Source organism: Neodiprion virginianus, chromosome 4 (genome assembly GCF_021901495.1).
Source record: "Neodiprion virginianus isolate iyNeoVirg1 chromosome 4, iyNeoVirg1.1, whole genome shotgun sequence".
Taxonomy (NCBI): Eukaryota; Metazoa; Arthropoda; class Insecta; order Hymenoptera; family Diprionidae; genus Neodiprion; species Neodiprion virginianus.
In genome coordinates this window covers 1,677,667-1,700,773 of record NC_060880.1, presented here as the reverse complement: position 1 = coordinate 1,700,773, position 23,107 = coordinate 1,677,667, and the positions used below count along the sequence as shown (strand labels likewise).

The following is a 23,107-nucleotide window of genomic DNA, read 5'->3' as shown; positions in this document are numbered from 1 at the left end:
TCTTCGTTTCAACATCGATCGTCTAATTATGAAATTGGCGCATCTCATCGCGGTTGCATGGACATCCATTTCTATCGTCTCGGAAGCGATGATAATAATAATAATAGTAATAATCCACGAGGTCCGCCTTTATTATATATTACATATTTTTCGAGAGAATTTTTCCGTTATTACCGGAAGACTCTTTCATACTTTTTTTTAAGTACCCACTCTTTTTATATACTTCAATCGAGTATTTCCATGTTCAACATTCCGAGCCACTTAGCGAATGAACGCGAATTTACTACTCACTGCTATTACTCGAGTTCGATTTCCAGCATCTATATCGTGCAGGGTGCAGCAGTTTTTGCAGCCATCTCTTGTCCGGTCCTCGTTCCGTTTGCCCCGCAATTTTACGATAATTAAAAAGTGGAGAATTATTCGAAAAAGGGAAGAAATTAAAATACAATGAATCTATAGGGGCGAGGGATAAAAGAATGGGTTCCAAAGAATGTCGGATCGGACGGAAACCAGCTGGATATTTCACCTTTCACTTTACCCGAAATACGTAAAACATTGTTTAAGTAATGCGGTTTTCAATATCATCGGTAAATATGTGTATATGTATATAATATATATATATATATATAATAATAAATAATATATACATATAATAAGTTTATATCGATCGTTAAGCTCGTGCCAAAATAATTTTCGATTTCAAACTGTGTTTATGTAATATAAAGATGTGTCCTATCATACAATTACACTTTTGCTCGCATGACGAATCGATACTTGGGTTATGATTATTGTATTTATTTGTATAACTCTCCATTGTTGGTTCTCTTGTCTCTTCTTTCTCTTTTTCCTTTTCGTTTCTCTTTTCTATTTTATTGTTTTTTATTCAGATTGTTGATACGCTTATATCTATCACAGCTTACGGACAGATATTTACCTATATTCTTTGTCATTATACGGTGGCGTCAATGTCCGGATTACTTGAAACAACATCGCAGAGTAGTTTAACGAATAAACTTCGTGCGATTACCTTGACAATAACCGAGAAAAGAAATTAGAATAATTAATTACGAATGAATTTGTTGGAAAAATGAAATCGAATGAAACACTGACAAGAAGCAATCTCTGATATTGAAAACCGCCGTATGATCATCTGCTGATGCGTAATAGTCGTGCGATTCTTTACGTATAATAATAACAATAATAACAATAATAATAATAATGATGATGATGACGTTAATAATATAGTTAAAGCATTGTATACAGTATTACGTCCTGGTACTTGTTGTTATGATTGGATGTTATTTTGTCTCTTTCTTATCAGGCGTAATTGTTTACAATAATTTACTGGCTGTTATTGTTGTAATTTTAATTCACTAGCAGTTTTGGTTTTTTTTTATTATTTGGCACGTGTCGTCCGTTTGTCGGTATGTTTTTTTTTTCTCTATGTGATTCTAGTTTTAGCTCCTCTTTGATTCAAGTAATTTTTCGTCGGTAAATTTTGTCGATAATAATCGAGAGGCTGGATGGAAAATAGGAGAAGAGCTTTCGACGACTGTGCGGAAAAATTCTTGTTTCACTGAGTACCCGTTTTACTAATACTTAATACATGAGAGGAGTTATTTATTTTTTTTTTTTGTGAAACGTTGCGGGTGACGATCGTCAGGATGATATACCTGCAAAGAAATAATCGCGTTGCGCTGGGTTTTTTTACGTCTTAGTAAGTAAAGTAGTTATTGAAAAGCCTGCAGAAGTCGATTTCTTGCAAATTGGAAACATTGTTTAGGGAAACCGTAAAATTATTGTTTCTCATCGATATTTATTGGAAATGAAATTATCGATCTTGATCATTCCGTACAGTTCTAATGTTCAGCTTGGCCTGATTTCGGTAAATTGCGAAACCACTTTACCGTTTATCGTCAAAGCCCTAGATTCCCCCTTTCCATCCACCGCCTCGATGAGCCGGAAATAACGATTTGAAACGAACCGGAAACAGCCGAGGCTGAACCGCGGCGCACGAATGAAATCGCGTATAACGAATCGTGATGAGCATCGTTAAATTATACATCATTCGAGTATGTTTAATTACAGAGTGTATAAGGTACCTATATGTATAATAGTTACTATGTTATCATTACATTAGGAAATATCCTACGAGTTTACAATTTTATTATCCTATATCACCGGCAGCCCGCACCTGCATCCAGTGAATTATCGGGCGAACGCGGTGCAATTACACATTCATCATTGTATAATTTGTGTTCGCGGTATAAAAAAGAAAGTAGAAACCTCAACGATCACACGGTGGTCTCGACGTTCGATATAACCTGCTGTCAACAAATACTGTCCTTGCCGTAATTGTCGAGGAACATCTCTTGGGGCGTTGCTAGATAACGGTTGCTCAGTCTGCTTCCCGTCATGCCGTTGTTCGGGTGGGTGTGATTCACGTGCAGGTTGTTCACGTTTATAGCAACGTTCTTTTTCTTCTTCCTCGCCCTGTGACGGTACAGGCAGTACTTCAGGCACCCCGTCGCCAGCAACAAAATTGCAAATATCCCCAATGCCCCCGCCCCGATTGCGACGTACAGCAGCGTAACACCGAAACGATAAGAGCAGTTGCCCTCCTCCTCGTCGAAGCCTGACGGACAGTGACGGACTCCGTCGCACCAAAGCGCGACGTTTATGCACGCCTGGATCTCCGGGCATCTGGAAAATAACCGTTTAATTCTTACAATTTATCGCTGATGAATTTCTAGTCTCGGTTACTGCGTTAGAAATTGAAGGGGCGGGGTTGAAGTTCTGAATTTGGCGCTTTCGGAACTTTTCCAAAGTCGAAATTTCAACCCCGTCCCTAATCGAATAAATCAACTGACAAAAATTCTGCAAGTACTTGTTACTGTAATTCTTCTCTATTCGTGTAATTATTTCTAGTGAACGAGAATCGCTTGCCAAAAAAATATCACAAATTAAATCGAGACAGAAAGAAAGGCGAGGGATTTTCTCCGGATGGCAAATTGTACAAAGAGCGAAATGACAAAATCATGCGGACGATAAATAACGATTTTTCACCGGAGAATTTGAACGTCGACTGAAATCGGTTTACCAGGGTGGAAAAGTCGGTAGATTCGGATCATCGGATTAAGATATATAACAGTCTAGACGCAAAAAAAAGGTACAAGAAAAAGATACGCTATCAAGTTTGATGCCCGGATTTACGGATGCGTGCATTGAGCTGGCTCAAATAATTTGTTACAATTTCGTTTTGCAGATGTTTTTGTATCACGTAGATACTTACGGTATATAACTACACACACAATGTGTAAATATAAAGTGAGATCGATAAAACGTAACGCTTTTTATCGTCGACCTTGTCCAACTTATCAGGGGATGGGTACGGGTTGGATTCAACTTGGACTAATGGAAAAAAAATTTCGTATTCGAATCAAGTTTCAGGCTATACGAAAGTGATCTTAGTTTTTCTGATAATTAGCAATTGATAAGCTTTACATATAGAAATTGGTAAGCACAATTGATTCCGTTGGAAAAGAAATAACTAGATCTTGGTTATTAGATTTCAAATCTCGTTTTTGTTTTTTGGTGCAAAAGCCGAGAATATTGAGAAAATTTTGATGAGTTTGATAAAATAATTTGATTCAAATCTTTTTATTTTTGAAATTCATCCACAACTACGTCGTAATACAGGATAAATTTTACGGAAAGCGGTGTGACTCGTAAATTTCAAAACAAACACAAACTCAAGGATATACTGTCGAATGTCGACAGGCAGAAAATTCGTTTCCGCCATGTTTCCCTTAAGCCGTAACTAATTGTGGGGACCCCAATTTACCACGGCTGATCAGGATCACCCCGCACGGAAAAGTTTATTGAACAAACTGTACACATCACCGTAGAACAAAGCCATCGAAGCCGGCAAATCCCTCCCTCTCCCCTTTCTCTATCTCTTTTTCTCTACCGACGAGCAATGCAGTAAATATATAAAGTTGAAGTTTATCGTATCTGGGGTAGTTTGAGCGGAGGCAGTCTCATCTAGAAGGGAATACCCGCGGGTCCATAGGTATAATAACAATAATGTCACTCGAACTCGTTGTTTCAGTGCCGAATTATAGGCGGTCATAAAGGTGGACTATTAGCGAGAAATTGCAACGCGATCGTGAAAAACTTTTTCCAAGCGGTTGGGTAAAAAGGGTCCCGCCACCTCCCGATGGGAGGGGGTGGGTGTTGAAAAACACCATCTTTAAAAACCATCCAGTCCTACCTGTAGAGACAGTCGTGAATCGGTGAAATGGCGAAGGCAGAACCAGCGGCGAGGGCTAGGGAGGCTCGCTTCGAAATGGCCATCCAAGTGACGGCGTAGTATCCGGGTTCATGCTGCAGAAACTCGACGACGAAGCTCCGGGCGTGAGGCGTAATGAGTGCCGAGCGATTGGAAAGACTGGCGTTCCACCCGTCGGAAAAGAAGTCGACGGTTTTAAGTCCTTCGGGTCCACCCTCGGGGCAGATGACGTTTCTCCGTCGCGTATCGGCGGCCGAGTAAACGACGATCCTGTTCAGCGTCGCGCACTGGGATACGGTCTCGGTGCTGATGCCGAAACCCGCGGTTCTGAGGTACAGGAAGTTCATCTGCGAGTCCTCGGGCTCGATGAGCCAAGGCTCGTTTACGCACTGGGAGGCGGTGGCGACGTCGTCGTTTGCGAGAGGTGGTTCCTCCGCGGGTGGACCGGAGCCCGGGAGCAGGGGAGTCCTGGGGGGCAGCGGATTCCGTAGGGAGATCTCGCCGCTGGTACCGCGTAGCCGTCGCTCCTCGAGCCGCGATGTGCACCCGGTTTCGGCGGCCTCCGTAGCCTCTAGGAACTGGTACCGTCCCTCGAAAAAGAAGTTCCGGTAGTCCTGGGTGATGTTCATTCCCGTGACGCGGAACCGCACCTCCACCACCGCCGCTGTGAGCGGCCGCAAGCTCACCGCGCCGCTCGTGTTGGAGCAGAGACAGTCCCGCACCAATCTTACCCCCGGCCACGGGTACTCGGATACCGAGATTTCCGCGACCGCCCCCTGGGGTGATCGGTAATCGCAGCCCCAACGACCCACCAGTGGGTCCGTAGACGAGACGCACTGCGTCCGGTCCCCGAAGGACGCAGGGCCCAAGGTCAGCTGGACACGCTGCTCCTGGTCCGCCTCGAAGCGGTAGGTGCAGCTCAGGTTTTGAGCGCCACCCCGTCCGTAGAAGAAGACGCTCTTCGGGGAGGCGAACTTCCCGGACCTTGGGGCGCGCGAGGAGCGGAAGACCTCGTCGCACGACATCGTCTCCTGCATTGGAACACCACCCGTCGAACCACTTGAGTGAACGAACTCGTAACGTAGCACGAAACTTATCGGGTACAACGCGCTTCCTTGACGCAGGATGTGCTCCAGGGTCAGATCCTTTCCCGTGGATACGTAGCTCTCGGACAGCTTGCAGGGACGCGTCTGACGGCTGCTGTTCCGCAGAAGGCTGTGATCGCAGAGACGCGGTATGTCGTCCTTGCAGAATTCACCCATCAGTGAGATGTTCTGAAAATTGATGACAATTGTAGGTCTGTACAAGTTGTATTCGTTTTGAATGTTATTGTTTGAGGACTTTCGCGATGATCGGGGATACACGTGTATTACATTTAACTTTGTCCACGAAAGTAATCCATTGACGGATTAGGTGAACGAGTGAATAGTAATCACCTTTGGGGCCGATTGTTTGTCCGACGGATAAGCTCCGTCCCATATCTGTAGCCTCGTGTTGCACTCGGTAGCGGTGTCGAGGTTAGCGGCGGGGTCGGAGCTTGCGGCGTAATACTTGACAAATGATATCCAGACGATTTCGTTGGCTTTGCCCTGAAAATAATACCGACAAGTGGTATTGGGGGCTAGAGAGTGCCTCGGGTTTTCCAAAATACCCGACGAGCTTTCGTATCCCGAGATGTAGAAGTCGCAGTTGTTGTTCTCCTTGACGAAGCTGCGGGACTTTTCGTCGACGAACAGAACCTGTCGATGTCGATGCGAAAAAGGAAGATGAGGAGACTTCGTACACATCCATAAAACGATTTCCTTCCACTGTGGTGAAACTAGTATTATATTATACCTGCACTTCCAGTTCGAACCCGGGAAGAAAGCTGAGCGGAACCGGATGAAAGGGGTTGTCGTAAGGCGACGTGTGAAACTCTAGGAGCATCGTGTTGTGGCTACTGACTATATCGGGAACGGCATCGCCTCCGCAAAGGCGGACCAGCACCCTGTCAGAAGTCGAGCCACCGTCGTAGACGGTGAGGTAGTCCTGAACGACGTTGCACTGGTCCCAAACCCTGGAAAATGGTCGTCGATGAGAGTCCACGGGTGCCGTGAGAGTGCGGATGAATAGAAGAAAAGCCGAGTTGGATAAAATACGGCGAATTATAGGGTCGGAGGGATTTTGCGAAGACGGTCCTGCGCTGATTGGACGCAAGGACGAAGCGGCGCGGTATGCAGACTCTGTAGCTTTGCTATAGGTTTTTATGCGACATAAAATCCTGTGCATGATGCACAGTGCAGACAGGTATTCGCGCTCACTCGGAGGCTCGAGAGAACTGGATAACTTATTTTCCGGTGTAGGATTTACGAGTAGAGCGGGACGGGCAACAGCGGGAATGGAATGAACGTTACACACCTTAATATCCGCTGGCTCCTATCGTATTTGACAATTTGATCCTTGATGTGGATTTTATGGCTGTTTCGCTGGCTGACTGCTAGAAGCGCCCGGTGACCCGGCGGCGCTCGCATCTGCTCCACCCTGTAGTAGCAGGTCACGTTCCTGGGGTAGACACCCGGGTAGTTCGGGGACTGGAGGCGGCAAGCCCGGGTGTCGCACCGGGTCAAGATCCGGTCACAGTAGGTCCCGTTTACCAGCTCTCCTCTCCACGTCGCCATGGTGCTGTTGCCGTATCGGAGGTGCGCCTCGCTGCGGCGCAGGAACTTGTAAGACAGCTTGAAGTCGAAGTTGTAGCCGACGCCCTGTGGAATTTTTTAAATGGTCAAGTTCCGAGATAAGGTCCCAAACGTTCCTCGATAAATTATCGCGGCGGAAGCTGACGACGGCAGTACCTCAGGTATACATCATCGATTTTCCTTACAGGGAAGATATCCCGGATCGACCTCTTCGATTTGATTTCTTTTGTAATACGTTACAGTGGACGACCACCAATGATGGGTACCCAACAACGGTGGAATTTCTTGCATAAAAGTAACGCTGAAATGTTTTACCAAAGGGTCGTTTTCACTCCCTTAAAATGTTTAATGGTGGATAATGAAAAATATCGTACTTGTCGCTCAGTTTTTAGTCTTTCGTAGCATATTACAAAAAAAAACCAAATCGAGATATCGACCTGGGATACCTTCCTTGTCAGTCTGTGACATGTTCTACTCCATCGAAATACACTAGACACGTACTTTTTTAACGAGCCAATTTGGCCGTTCATGGGGTAAAAACAACCCCTCAAGTTTGCCTTGGAAACAAAAAAAAAAAAACATAATAATAATAAAAATAACGGATGTAGCCTCTGAGGGTAAAAACGGCAAAAACACTGCGCGTATTTCATCATGTGTTGACAGAGATGAAAGTCGAATTGGTTTGGTGAAAAAAAAATCGATCTTTGGGAGTAAATTTTAGGGACGGTTTTCACCAATTTCACACCTTCTACGGCTGAATTGGAACGTGAATAAGAATAGGCGACCAATGTTTTTTGAGGTACTTGTACAACATATCGCGGAATGAAAAAAATCCACGGGGTACACCTCGGGGTGCTTTCCTGGTGAGAACCGGAGAAAGCGAAGGTTCGAGATGAATGAAAAAAGCTTCCGTCATCAGGGGCTAATTCCATGGCTCCGAAGTGTTCCGGACGATGAAAAGCGGGCAAAAAGAGGGCGCGGGCTCACCTGCTCAGAGAGGCGGGACAGGAAGAGGGTGAGATTGATGGATGGCGTCTCGCTGTAGTATACCGTGTAGCCCCAGGCGCTGCCGCACCATTGACCGCCGGTCGGTGGTCGTCCGATTTCTCGTATGGTCATGTAGCCATCGGGGCATCCCTCGGAGGTGAAGGAGAGGAAGCGGCCAACGGTGAAGGTGTCAAAGGTGAGCTGGACCGGAAATTACAAGATAATTGATACGGGAATGGGCCCGGCATCCGGCGTTGCGTGACTATCGACCATTGTCGTTCCTCACCTGGACAAGATCCCCCAAATCGCCTCCGGCCGCGGTGAAGTTCAAGTTGCACAAAAATGGCAACCGGTCCTCCCGCGGTCGGCGAACTTCGACTACGTAAGTACGGCCCACATCGCCGAAGAGGGTCCGGTTGCAGGCTGGAATGAAAATTACGCGCCCTTCGATTTCGGTACGTAATTTATTGGTTTATAATGTCGCCGGGTGCAGCTTGCACTCGAACGCAACTCGACCGTCGTAAATTCGAACCTCGTCCCCAAACTCGGCCTGCCTGCAAACTCGCTGTACAACTTTATACGCGTCTATATATATATATGTATATGTATATATATACACATATAATAAGCTTTTGCGCTAGTTACTTTTTAATTCTTTCACGACTTTCGAAACACGCGAACCCTTTAAAACTCAAGAGAGCTCCCGTGGGGTGTTTCTTGGCGATACTTTTAACGAGTTGGAAAACTTGGTAAATTAATACGGAATATTGATAGAATACGCGAGTCTGCAGCAGGTTGTACACAATGTTGCAGGGAAGGTGGGAAGTAATTTTTAATTTAAAACCCAACCGCTCGCTGCTCGCTGCGGAGCGAGTTAAGACTGCGAAATGCAAACCACCAAAAATTACAACAATTTCATCCGACTGTACACGGGCGATTACATTACACCTTGCGTGGCAAACTCACGAGAACAGTATCTGGGCTCGTCCGACTTGTCGCCGCAATCATCTTCCCCGTCGCAGAATTTGTCTTGCGCAACGCACTGCCCCGTGTCGCAGAGATATTCGGATGGACGGCAACTCGTCGAGCTTGCGATAGTTGAGGACGAAGTCGAAGGACTAGCGGATGCCGCCGACGCCTTGGTAACGACGACAGCCGCGGTAGCGGCTGTGAGCAGCAACTGCCAGCGCACCAACATCCCCCTTCACCCTGAAAATTGAATCGGTAACCCGGATTATGCTCCCTTGTACCAAGAGTCGAGTGAATAATATTTTTCCTCAAAATTCTTCAATTTCATCCATAGAAACGTCGTAATTGCCTCGAAAGCATGTAACGCTAATGAGTCTCAATCCAATCAGACGTAAATTGCTTTCACTCCACAATTAGTAACCGCATGCAACGCAGCCGTACGACTTGCATAACAAGTATGCGTATATCGAGTTATAAAATAAATTACTAACAATAAGACCAAAGTCAACCCATCTGTTTGATCCAACCGGCACATCTCGTTTCATTCGACAAACTTTTGCGGTTGAATCTGGCTAATTCATTTTAGACCCCCATGAATTTACAACAGACTCAATTAAGTGTCATCTTGTACAGAGAATTGGAACTACCGCGGTGGCAATTTACTCTCGGGAATGACATAAGCGCAGACTTTTTTTTCAAAACTTATTTCAATCATGTCCGCAGAAGGACGAAAGCCTCTGTTGGAGGAATTGTAAAATCTAGAAAAAAACGCGCCTCGAAATCAACAGAATATCGTAGAAAATGACGCTGCGGTATAATAACGGAAATATCACAGGACGTGTTGCGTGACACGAGGCTGCACGAGAGAGTGATGAGAAATTAATGAGTCCTCCCGGCATGCCGACTCATTGTCCTGATCAGTGAGTAATTGCGTCTTGGATGAGCGTACATAGTGTGGCTTATATGGTTCTTGGTTTCGTTTGGGTTGTAATTACAGTAAATATGAGGCGTGTACGGCGACGCGGTAAAAGACAATACGCTCAATTCGAGAGGGTGGAACCTGCGCGGATTCAATGAGCAACTGTTTATAGGTTTGCCTATCTTCACAGGGGGTGGAACCCGGCTGACATTGTACAGCGAGCGAGCGTAAAAGGGATATCAGATAGGGTGGAAGACAATGCCGAGGGTGGTGGAGATATGAGAGGCTCTTTGGCACATTGTACACCTACGTTACGTGCGACAGCGGCCGAACCTGTACGACCCGGTGTGTAGGTACTTACTCACGGTTATCGGACTACTTCTTGCGCTGCTTTTTCCGACACCGGGCGCCTATGCGGAGGTAACCGGCACAATACAGACCTTAACAAGAGATTAATTCGAGCTAATGACCATCCACAGCGATCCATGAAAGCTTTCCACGATTCTCGGAGAAAAATGATTTCCTGGAATTTTTTTATACATGCATATATTTTTTCTTCTCTTTCTTTCCCTTTCAACTGTCCTCGGACCCGGGAAGCCCGTTTTTAAAAGGCTAGCGGTTCAAAGAGATCCCGTCTTGCGACGACGGAATTTGTAGATACGAATGCACGATTCCTTGCAGGTACGTGTGGTGTTCGAAGACGGACAAACCGATTTATCCCCACACCGGCACGAGCGATTTTCTTCCAATACATCGCGACGAGGGGAGAAACCAAGGAGAAGTTGAAGCTATGTAAGCAGGAAGGAGAAACTGGGATGACGAAAAAAGCACAACACGCATATATCTAGACACTTATATCTCCGTCCCACCATAATATCCAATTTCCCGGGGATTGGCGAACGCGGAGAGTATCTACTTCTGTATCGGCGGAGTTCAAAAGATGAAGAAAGCCGTGTAAGAGGGTGGCGGGTGCGTCAAGATATCTATAAAATTTCCATGTCAACCAAACGAACGGACAAACAGCTTCAGCTTCCGATCCCCTGTACATATAGCCGTTCCTCGAATAGGATTCTGCTCCGATCAACGGACGTTCCCTCATCCTCGCAGCACATCGAGAAGAGGAAGCGAAAAAGCGACTTTCCCAAAATTTTCACTCATCCAGGCAAAGCTCGGAATTCGATATAAAATATACGCGGTATAAGCGCACACCCGCGGGATATCTTCTTCTCATGAACTAGAAAACTTGCGTCATTTAGAAAAGCTGCGGCTGATGCTTTGCGGACGAGCTGCACCGGCGGATCAGCATCGATCAGCATCCTTTTAAAGTAGTACGAGTCAACGCGCGGAGCGAATCTCCAGCTGCAAGTAGTTCAGGATCGTTAGAGTCAGACGGCGTTCGGAACGCTTCGCGAAACGGAATTTATGCCTTCCACCTAATGCATGAGAATTCAGAGCGCGTATTAGTCACGTCGAGGTTTATTCGGACCAGTCAACATCACCGATTTAACAATTAACAATTAACGATTAACGCGGTAATCGTTCGCAGAAGAGAAATTAGAACGAATTAAGGATGTGCCGGCTACACGTTTTGAACTCAAAGTAAGTCTCGTCGACAATTTTTAATAATTTGTGATAAGATAAAAATCGAAAAAAATCAACCACAGTAGTGTGAGGTGAGAAAATTAAATTTGAATAATAATAATGCCCAAACGTGATCAACAAATTGTTAAAAAAAAAAACAACATTGCTGAACAAATTTGTAGGGAATGTTTTTTTTCGTCATGTAAAATGAGTTCGTTGATTTTTCTGAATACACATGAGTTTTTAAAGAATTTGCTCATGATTTTGAAATTTTCGTTTTCGAAAATTTTGCCAAGCCTGTGTTTACGAAACTATTCGTTGAATGCCCCGGAAACTTTGTGATTATAATGCACAACGTTTTTACGATTATTTCTTCATATTGCAAAATTTTTAATTCTTAGAAAAAAGATATTTTAAAACAATGAGAAAATTCTTTTAAAATTCGTATGTATTCAGAAAAATCAACGAACTCATTTCACATGCCCGAAAAAAAACATTCCCTAAAAACCCGTTAAACAATCTTTTGTCCAAACAATTCATTCGTAACTTTTGGGCATTATTATTAATCAAACTGAGTTATTTACTAATTTTTACCTATTCACAAAGTATTCAAATATTGTCGACGAGACTGAATTTTTGTTAAAAATGTATATCCAGTAGATCTTTAATCACTAATTCGTTTTCAACTTCACCTCCGTAGTGTTTCTCTCTATTCTTCGCAATTATTATTCTCCTTCTTCTTCCTTCTTTCTTCTTCTCCTCGATGCAAGCTGCAAGCTCTCGTTTATGCACCGGCACTAATTGATCCGACGCTGATGCTGATGTAAGATCCTTCATGTAACCGGTACCTAGGGTGTTCTCGTTATAACCTTGCGGTATCATCGTCTATCCAGAGGCGCCAGTCCACCTTAATGGTCAACTTGAACGGCCGCCGCTGCTTCGGCTATAACAGGAACTTTGATGCTGTTGGTACATAAACATTAAGATAAGCCGCTCCGAAGTGGAAACATGAATATGTCGTAGAGCCTGAGATGGGTTCTGAATTAAGGCAGCTTCTCTACGCCCCAACCGTTGTCATTTTTCCCCCTCAACTCTTCGGCCAATGATTACAATTACGCAATTGTGAAACTTTTGTTTTTTTTTCATCCCTTGACAATTACGGTTTGAAATGGAGTTCTGGATTTCGTTAAGAGACTCGAGTTCGCAATTACAAACCAATCACATTGTGCATCAATCTGACTGAGGATTCGAGACGAGAGAGCGAGAGAGGTATTCAAAGCTGGAATATGAGATTTTCGCCCGCGCGTTAATATTGCATCGCAGTGAGAGAATGACAATAACAAAAATAATAATGATAATAATAAATATCATTCTCCGGGAGTTTTCATTAGACAAAAGAAGAGCCGAATATAACCGTGGCGATGAGGGGCGAGGAAGTTGCAGGTATTGAGATGAAGACGAAGGAGAGATTTGGTCGGGATCGCTGGGCGCCCCTTTTGACGAGAAGGAAAGACACCGAGGCCCCGACGACGGAGAATAACACTTTAACTCTTAATCACATTGCCGCTGCCCTCTTTCTCAACGAAATAAGGAAACAGGGTCTCTTCCCTCAGGTCGCAGCGCTCTTTTTACGGACGGAAGAAAGTAGCTATATACTTATACTCTATACATATTTATAAGGTGCGCACACAGCTGTGCAGCCGCGGTCACCGATCGATGCCAAAAATGTACCAGGCATTTTCACCGTGGTGCCCTACAGTCGTCGAGTTATCGTATACGTGTACCGTGTATTAGGGTGGTTCGAAAAATCGACGGGGGTTTTTTTTTTTTTTTTTTTTTATTTTCAACGTCACACCTTCGGTAGAACGAATTCAGGAGAGGCATTAAGATGCCTGCTAAAATTTCAGCCTTTAATCTTAACGGTTAGTCGTTCCTGAACGTCATTTTTCGTTTTTCAATTAATCAACACGCGAAAATAATTTTACTTTCATTTTGAATGTTTCAGTTCACTAACGAGGCCATGTACATAAATATCTGGTACATGTTTTTATAGGGTATTGAATGCTCTACGATAAAGTTTTTTTCTTATAATTTTTTGATAACTCAACTCTTTCGAAAGTTATTCAAGGTTAAAGTTGAAATTATGTGAAAAATCACCTCTTTTCGAGATCGACAGCGAAAACATTAGACTTGTCGCAAAATATTGTTTCTTTTTTTGTAAAGCGTGTCAAACGATATAAAATCGCTTCATTCAAATAATTTTCAGCTCGAGCAAATTCATTTTTTGCTAAGAAAAGATGCTTTTAAAGAAGAATTACATATATTACGTATTATTATTTGTAATCATTAAAAAATAAAATTGCCTGAGTCGACAATTAATTGAATGACACGATTTTATAGCGGTTGCAATGTGTTATAAAGAAAAACTACAATATTCTGTGATAAGTCTAGTATTTACGCTGTTAAACTCGAAAAAAGGTGAATGTTCACAAAATTTCAACCTTAACCTTGAATAACTTTTGAAAGAGTTGAGTTACAAAAAAATTCCAAGAAACCTTTCTCGTACAGTATTCAATTCCCTACAAAAACAGGTACCGGAAACGGAACGGAAATTTATGTACATTGCCTCGTTACTGAATTACAACATTCGGAATGAAAGCAAACTTATTTTCGCGTCTTGATAAAATGGAAAGTGAAAAATAGCATTCAGGAACCACTAAAAATTAACACGAAGGGCAGGGATCTTCTTTCCTCTTCCTGCAACTATTGAAGGTGTGACGGTGAAAAAAAAAGAGTTAATTTTTTTGAACCACCCTAATATATATAATATGAGGCACGAGTTAATTAATTTTATAAAAATGAAACTGCGAAATTTGAAAAAACCAACGACTTGTATGAATTTATCGTGATTTGAAAGGTAAAGTTTCACGTTATATATATATATATATATATATATATACATATATATGTATATCGTTTCACGCGAGATGATGATGAACCGGAAAATTTCAAAGACGTTCAAAGGAGAGCAAAGATCTGTAGGCGCTTTGTTCCCGCCTCGAATTTGAGATCCGGACCGCTTGATTGGTTAATGGTATTCCTGTTCTCTGGCTCACAATCAGTTTCGCGGATGGCTATGTATACATATACGCGTGTGAATTAAGGGAGCTTTTTTGGTCTCCCGTTATTTTTTTGTTTTTTTATTTTATTTTTTTTTTCATTCTCTTTTTTACATTCTTTTTTACTTCGATTTTTCACCCTCCAGACGATTCACCGCTGGATTAAAGCACAAAAGGCTGGAGTTTACCTGCATGAAATAAATTCCGACAATTATACAGGCTGAGCTTGCTGGGTGGGTAGGGAAAAAAGAAGACAAATCGCCGACTCGACCGCCGGAGTGTGCTTTTGAAAGTTTGAATAATTCGATGAACCGAGGACAGCTATGCTTGATTGCAAAACCTCACCGCAGCTCACTTAACTCGGTACGAAAAGCGTCTGTGTGCGTCAATATAAACGCAGGGTATAAAAAGTTCTCAAGCTCTGCGCGTTGACGAGCTGCTCGGCTTTTAATCGCTATGACCGGCCGTGGCTATGGCCATGGCTATGACGGTCGTATAAACCGCGGTGAATGAAATATAATATGATATAGATGTAAGTACGTACGTACGTGTGTCTGTGTGTTGGTAATTCCTTACCAAGTCAGCAGAGCGTAAAAGTTGTAGGATAAGTGTATACATATATACAGCAGCATATCCGCGAGGAAGGTTATTCCTCCGTAAGGAGCGAGCGGACCGCAGGGCTCGTTTCGCGAACAAATAAAATCCCTACAATCCTTATACAGGGAGCAGAATCGCAGGGTCATATTCTTCCCGACTTTTAGCAAACGTTTTATTTCTACAGGCAGGACTGACTGCCTGCCCTTCCTGCCTCGCTCGTATAACCTGGCTATCCTCGTTCCGGTCAAGAAGTGAAAATTTATCAGCCTCTACTCGCTAAAATGCACAGGAAAAGAAATAAGTTGAACGGAGCGTCGGGACGTTTTATTGTTATTTTTTTCTCAATATCGCGAGTAAGACGATATACGTGTAATGCAATAATTTAGTGCAACTGCAATTGGCTGCAGGAGATTGGAATTGTTGACGAAGTTGAGATTTGAAAAACTTAGGTTCAAGTTAGTAATGTTATTGTAACGAAACATGCCGAGGTGAAATTGTTTCGTAAACAGTAACGAACCGAAGTATGAAAACTTGACCCCCAATTTGAAAAAGGAACTAGGAATAAATTATCTGGTTTATAATTGCAGGGACTTTTTGTTGCTGGATATTCTTTTCATAAAACTGACAGATCGACGGGATGTCTCTGATTAATTATATCGAATTTTCGCACATATGTACGTATGTCTGTACGATGAGTATGCGTAAGGAGATTTAATAATGCTTTCAAGTAAGGCTTTGCCTGCTAAAGTGAGAGAGACGCTCGCGTTTGCGGACTGTGTGGATATAACGGGGGAAACTTGAGAATTAAAAAGCTCTCCCCGAACGGGGACTCGATTCACCTGGAGATTCCACTTAAAATTTAAGCCGAACTTAAATTTACCGCTACCCGATAGCCGCGGAACCTCGGCGAGTATACGCTAAGCCGGCCTTCAAAGAAGGATTACGATTTAAGTGGATATACGGGGTGTAGACATAACCGACTGGCAAAAAGTGATTTTAAACCTTTTTTTCCAATTATAGGTATAATGTGCCGAGCCGAGCGTGTGAGACAGGATTGATCGGGACTTATTATCCGTATAAAAACCTCAATTTAAACCGATATTTTCACACTTCCGTGATCCCGGTGCATCCCCTCGTCATTTTTTTCATCCCCCACCCCCAGAAAATACGATCCCAACGTGTCGTTAGAGTGTTTTTTCAGTGGATCCTGAAATCAGTGATATCAGAGTGATATTCCAGGCAATCGCTGAAATTCCACTCAATTCTTTGATGCACTTGTGAAATTTTTTCACTACGGTTTTACCAAAATTACACTCGGAAAATTCACTTTCGTATCACGAAAATATCACAAATAAGTTTTTTTTTTTAAATAAAATATGCTTCCGCCTTATTTAGTTTCAGTAAATTTACAAGTGTGATTTCAGTCGTAAGTATGAATGTAGAAAGAAATCTTTTAGATTTCGTTGTTATTCCGGTGCGACGGAGTCGAAAATTTTCACTTGAGTAATTTTTCGGTGAGACTTCGGTACGCTCTTAACGCAATTGCATTGAAAATACAGTGTAAAAAATTCTAAACTACAAGCGTAAAACTTTACAATTGTAACTTGGGTTCAATTTCAGTGATAAGGAATCCGGCAGTCGGGCCTGAGGTATAAAAGTGTTCGAAAATCGGCGTGACCGAGATTTGGCAAAAGTGAAAAATGTCCCGCCTAGATGAAAGATTTCGTTCCGATATCGACGAGCATCTAAAATCACCCGTAAACTGCGAGACTGACTGGTATTGCAAATAAAACGATCACAGGCGGCGCTGCTGTGACGATTGGACGAAATCACCGCCATCCGTCTCGCCTGATCCCTGCAAACAAATTTCTTACTTCTGTTCCCTGGGTTCCCGGAGCTGCAGGAGAATCGTGACGACGACATCTCGAGTTGTGTGCATCGGTTTTCCTCCGCCCCCGCGATATCTCTCCTTCTATTTTTGCACGCCCGCGTCTCAATTCGCCGTTTTCAAACGTCGCGAAAAACTTTTTCGCTCAACCTTTTCACCTCGCTGATTCCCCGCGGAACAAGGCGAGCAAAGTGAGAATTTTTCACGCTAGTCTTCGTGCGCACGTTTCGCTGAAAAAATATTACGTATAGACAGATTCGACCCTCACTCGATACGGACCTGCCTAGAACCCGGGGTTGTTTTTTTGCTTGTTTTTTCTTTTTCTTTTTTTTTTTCTTGGACGGCTGGTGCGGGCGGAGAGAAGCGGAGAAAGTAAAAGGGGGAGTGAAAAGGAGGGGAGAACAAAAGTGGTAGGATAAAAAAAAAAATAAAAAAATAAAAAAATCAGCAGACGGAACGGAACGACGACGTCTCGGAAAACTGCAGACGTCGGCGAGTTACGACGAACAAACTAGTACGAGAATTTTACCCTGCAACATCGATTCTTTACGTATAACATACATGTATATAATTATTTCGGCGCCTTGATTTTTACGTTTTTAAAACGATCCGAATGCGATTTCATCCGCGTACCGTGTCGTTTCTACTTTATAAGGAAACGATTTTTTACCGCCGTTTATGCAGGAAAATGTTAATCGATCGAGTTTTTTTTTTTCTAATATTTCAATCGCATTGACAATAAAAGCAAAAATTGTAAAATTTAACGACAAATTTTATCGTTAACTGTGATCGATACTGTTTTAAATATTATTAACGTAAGATTCGATATTTATTCGGAGACTGCGTGGCGACAGGTGAAAGAAATGGTAAAATAAACATGGAAGAACATATTTTTACTGAAAATAATACCTAACCGAAATGGTATTGCGGCCTGAAATTTTTTTTCTCCGATTCAAACGGCTGCTTTTTCTTAACTACGCGTGGATATAGCCATGAACGTGTATAAAATTGCAGGGATTCCTCGAGGAGCAGCAATCCGCGGGAAAAGTTCGAGCGCTTATAATTACAAATTTTTCCTCGGCGTTTTCGGGAGAGAAAAATAATTCTCACGAAAGTAACTCGCGGGGTATTTATTCGACTGTTTATATCAAGCTCTTTGCACGATTATCCATTAACCCTTTCAGTCATAGAATCCATTAAAGTGACATCCATTTTTTTCTCATTTTTCTGCATTTTCAGTTCAGTATAAGAAATATTTTTTCCTAAAACGCATTTTTGGGAAATATGAGGCCAATTTAAAAGTCCCAATTTTCAAATAAATATCGCGGCCAAAGTTGAGTCGGAAATAAAGTCTTATATGTAACACAGTAATAAAAGTCAACTTTGTTCCCTTCTTACATAATGTACTATTTCTTCACTTGACTTTGTTCACCGGCTCCCGAAGTTCCTCTGGAGCATCACGAATCCTCGATACCGAAGACTCGAAATCCCAGATTCCAATCCCGGCGGAGTCTGCCGACAAAGTTTGAAACCGCAACGACGTGAAGTTGGTAAAATGCCTGCACGTTGCTCTTCGAAAAATTGCAGCAATCTAGTTCGGTCGGGTTTCCCTTCAAAAGCGGTCAAAAATTTTAACAAACGTGTTGCGGCAACGATGGGAAAAATAATAAAAAAAAAATCTGCCGAAAGGATCCCCATCGTACAAAAAAAAAAATTTCCCCACCGCTTGTTCGCTAATTTTCGCGCTTTTGGTGGAAAATTTAAAGCTCAGAGTCGAAGGTAATCCCGGCGGAGTTAAGGGCAGTCCGCACTTCCGGTCGGAAGGGGCGGCGGTTTAGCCTGGCTAAAGGCGTTGCGGCGGCTCGGCAATAATTGATAACGCCCGGTGAAAATCCTTCGCGAAATTATCCTAGCGGTGAAGACGCGCTACGGGCCGGGTTTCAAGGCACCCGAACACTTTGAATATCGACGAACGCGTCAGGAGAAACGTTCCGAAGCATGCATCCGTGTCCCTACATACACCTTCGCTTATCCGTATAATATATATGCCTGTAGACGCGATGCTTAGGACATGAATTGAAAATGTTTCACTTTTTACTGTGCGGCAAAATGTTTGTCTTACAGGTAAAAATGCTTATAGTCAAAAATGGACTGTCGGGCGTTTCAGAAAAGAATAATTTGCGATTTTCCATCGTGGTACTTGAAAACTTTTTTTAAATTGGAAGAAAGGTTCTGGCAAGAGATGACCGTTTTACGTTATGCGGAAGATCGCGCTCAGTTGATTTTTCGCTATTGTACATTTAGAAAAAAAAAAAATTTATTAAGAATCGTGAGTAACATTTTTTTTTTTTTATCGCTTACATCAATCATAACATCAATTTATGTCGCAAAGAAGACTCGAAATTGTAATATTATGCCTCTAGTTGATGTTTGAGAATTGTATCTGACGATTTTTTCATTATTAGTTCAATCTCGTAGAATAGTTATAATTTAATACGAACTTTTGATTTAGGAGAATAAGATTCCCGGTTGTGATTTATCGCTGTCTTATGGATCGTGATCTTTGAATTGAATGTACAAACGTCAGGAAAGAGAAATAATAATTAAAGTGCTACAACGTGTTTCTTGACAAATTCAGAAAAAAAAAAAGTGAAAAAGAGTGAAAAATCAAACGAACGCGATCTTTCGCGTAACGTAGAACGCTCATATTTTGACAGAACCTTTCTTTTAACCAAAACAATAACTTTTTACGAGGTGCAACGATGGAAAACCGCATAGTATTTTCTCCTGAAACACCCCGATACACCGAGTTGTGGGTGGTATACACCTGCCTGAAGATGTCTAGTAGGCAAGAAGCAAATATTGATTTCAAGTAAACTCTGCATTATCGTTATTACTGCGGTGTCATTTCGTTATTACTACTTTCCGAAGTGACATACATAAGTATATGACACGGAGTAAAATCGATACCAGATCCCGTAAAGCGATAAGATATATAAAAAAAAAAAAAAAAACAAAAACAAAACTCTCGTCCTGCGTGCACTTTACAAAAAGCGGTATTGTTAAACTTTTTTTCAAAAGCGACGATAGCAGTTTCCGTAGGTTTCGGGTTGCAAACCGAACAAACCGTGTTGGAAATAAAATGAAAGTATACAGTGGCAAAAATTGTGCCGTGTTAAAGGGATCAGAGGGATTCGATTGTCCGAGAGATAGCTGCAGGACTCGAGTCTGCAGTTTGGAGGGAGAATTTTGCAGCGTGGGTCGAATAACGCAGAGTCGTGTAACTGGAGCAGCGCATTGCGAGCGGCTATATATGGTGAAAACGGGAGATCTGCTCCGTTCTTATCCGCGTATTACAGTCTCTTGGAGGATAATTTCCCCGACATCTGTTAGATGATACAGTCGCGTTTTTTGAATCCGTTGGAAAATTGGAGGAATCGTTTGATCGTCGATGACGGATCGATAGATCGTTGAATAATAAACATTCCATAGATTGTGCAAATTTTTTCCAGGTCGTATTAAAAAAGCGGTTCTTAGCCTGCAGAATCGTGTTTAAAATCACGCGCATCAACGATTCGCTGCATTGTCTCTCGACGGTGCGGCCAGTCGTATAAACGTACGGATACTTATTTTACGTCAATTTGCAGAACGGTTGGAACAAACTAATCAGCATAATCGAGTCGACCGCCGCCGCAAAGCGCAACGATTCAATTAGCGGCGACGGCCGGCTTTTAGCCGCTTTAAAACGAGTAAAAAAGAAAAAAAAAAACGATTTAACAAGAGCATTTCTAGTTACCTGATTTCTATTTTCTTTCACTGCATTCGTTTGTTCGATTGTTCATTTTTCGCTATCACAAAAAAAAAAAAAAAAAAACGGCATATACCGCGTGTTTTTATATTTTTCAGGAACATTACATAATTACCTATTTTTCAGAGATTCGTAAGAATAACGACAATAATTATTTATTTACACGTATTTTGTGTTAAGAAAAATTCAGTTTCTGAACAGCGAAACGTAATATACAGAAAAATGTAATTGGTGTTCTTTTTTTGTGAAAACTTATTCTATAACACAAAATTGTTGGCGAAAACTATATTTTTGCTGTCCGAAAGTGTAAAAAAAATTTTTTTTTCGATAAATAAATATAATTTTTGATTAAAAATTCCGTACATCTCGCGATTTCGATCAAAGGTATGAAGATTCGAACGATCAACGAGAATTCCAAGTTGTGGAATAGTTTTCTCTTTTCTTCACTCAGATGGTGAAGAAGTGCAGGGAATGCAATATAAGAAGGAACGGAGTCATAAACCGGATCATCTTCGATATCTCCCGTCCTTCGGCGTCTGTCTAATTATTCGTAACGAGTGATTCGCCCCTTAATTCGAGCGATGCAACTGCACTTAAATACGAGCACCGATCACGGGGTCCAATAGCAATCGTCCCTAGCTGCAATGCCGGAGAAATTGGCGCGTCGGGTTCCTGACCGCGCACAACCTTCGTCATGCCCCGGATCACCCCCGGATCCGTTGTAGGTAGAGAGAGAGAGAGAGAGAGAGAAGGAGAGAGAGAGAAAATGGTACCCTGAACCAAACTGCCTGGACTTTGAGTGCCCGGGGAGTTTGAGACTCGAGTCGAGTCGAGTCGAGTCGAGGCGTCGCGACGCGCGCTGACGTTTTCCCCTCGTCGTCGTTCAGGGCAGCGATGCGTGTCTGAGGGGGGGGATGGATGCACAACGCGGGTAGTTTTAACCTCAAACCGGCCGGGGGATGTTTTCAATTTGGAAGCGTCCCCTCCTCGCCGGTTTTTAAAATTAGAAAATTCTCCTTGAGGGTACGAAGGGGGGAAATTAACATGTTTATTGTAATTCGAATTCGTGCAGCGACGGAGCCTCACAAACTTCCTACATTCGCCTATAATCCGCGATCTGGGACATTGATTGGGTTAAATATAACCTGTCCAGGTGTAAGTGCGTTGTACGCGTCGGTTACGAGGGGAAACGAAGAGACTGATAATATCGGTTGCGGGGTGTTTACAAAAAAATTATGTCACAGGTATCGGCTCGGGGTGAAAGAGAGAGAGAGAGAGAGAGAGACGTAGGGAGTTCAAAAAATTTGAAGAAAGGTGGCTACCTTTCTCCAGATTCGATGAAAGGCTATACCGTTAAACGGACTACAATAACTCGTTTACGAGTTGTCCAACGGTGAACGACGAGGGGGTTGAATATACAGACGATACATGGTATAGTATAGGCATTTTTCGTTGCAACTTACATGTCCAATATTCGGCTGGGTAAATCAGTCCGCGGTAGACACTCGGTGAATTTTGAATAAATAGATCCGAAGAAACTACCTCGTGATAATATAACAATAATAACAATATCGAAAATAAACAAATAAAAAGATGCCAATATATCCGACCAGTCTTCGTTCTCGCAGCGAATTTCAGTAGATGCAGCGATACGGTACAACTGCGATAGAAAAAAAAATAATAAATTTTAGCGTACGCGTGCGAGTATGAATATAATAGAAATGTGAAATGTTAAAATCGGTATCCGCAAAATTCGTATCTGGCTGCGGATGAAACGCGGCGTAATCACCGGCTCATTATCCCGATCTATTTACCCTCCGCGTCGGAGGCGCGACTGCGTTTGCTGCGGGAAAACTCGGGCGGGTTTTCGCAGCTCCGGTGGCCGGGCACTGAGGACGTCGTTCGGCTGGGCGCGTGGGGTGCTCGACAACGACGTCGGCGTCCCGGAGCTCCGGGTGGGGGTTGCGCAGCGCGCCCGGCCGCCTCTCGGCCTCCCCGCCTCTCCACCCCCGAAGCTCGCCCGGCCGTCGAGCACCCGGCCGCCGAAAACCGCCCCAACCAACCCCCAGAGCCACCCCAGGGCGCCAGCCAGGTCGAGCAGCGATCAGCATCGAGCCGAACTCACTCTCTCTCTCACTCTCTCTCTCTCTCTGGCTCTCCGGCTCGCCTTCGACGACGCGTGTGTTGGTGCCGTGCAAGCACAGAGCAGCCGCAAGCTCCCTGTACCTGTTGGCGGCTTTATAAACCCTGCAGTTCCTACGGGAGACTTGAGA

At 43.1% G+C, this 23,107-nt stretch overlaps 1 protein-coding gene across 2 annotated transcripts; it reads right to left on the bottom strand.

Annotated features, from left to right (window-relative positions):
- Nucleotides 1–1,372: 1,372 nt before the first annotated feature.
- LOC124302497 (uncharacterized) lies at nt 1,373–22,706 on the bottom strand. 2 transcript variants are annotated; one of them, XM_046758735.1, is made up of 9 exons: nt 22,298–22,706; nt 8,920–9,162; nt 8,240–8,397; nt 7,954–8,154; nt 6,689–7,032; nt 6,128–6,347; nt 5,728–6,030; nt 4,274–5,565; nt 1,373–2,703 (listed from the first exon to the last, which is right to left on the bottom strand). In XM_046758735.1, exons 2-9 carry the CDS (start codon nt 9,149–9,151, stop codon nt 2,331–2,333), a joined length of 3,123 nt encoding a protein of 1,040 aa, XP_046614691.1. In that variant the 5' UTR covers nt 9,152–9,162; nt 22,298–22,706; the 3' UTR covers nt 1,373–2,330. The 2 variants fall into 2 exon arrangements, with proteins under 2 accessions (XP_046614691.1, XP_046614692.1); XM_046758736.1 differs by having other exon boundaries at nt 8,240–8,376.
- Between the last annotated feature and the right edge of the window lie 401 nt (nt 22,707–23,107).

Bases quoted from the DNA above. Each gene is read 5' to 3' on its own strand.
- LOC124302497 (XM_046758735.1), bottom strand. From the start codon at position 9,151: ATGTTGGTGCGCTGGCAGTTGCTGCTCACAGCCGCTACCGCGGCTGTC. The intron at 8,398-8,919 runs GTGAGTTTGCCA...CCGAAATCGAAG, and splicing joins CGAGCCCAGATACTGTTCTC to GGCGCGTAATTTTCATTCCA. The intron at 2,704-4,273 runs GTAGGACTGGAT...GTTATTTTCCAG, and splicing joins ATTCACGACTGTCTCTACAG to ATGCCCGGAGATCCAGGCGT.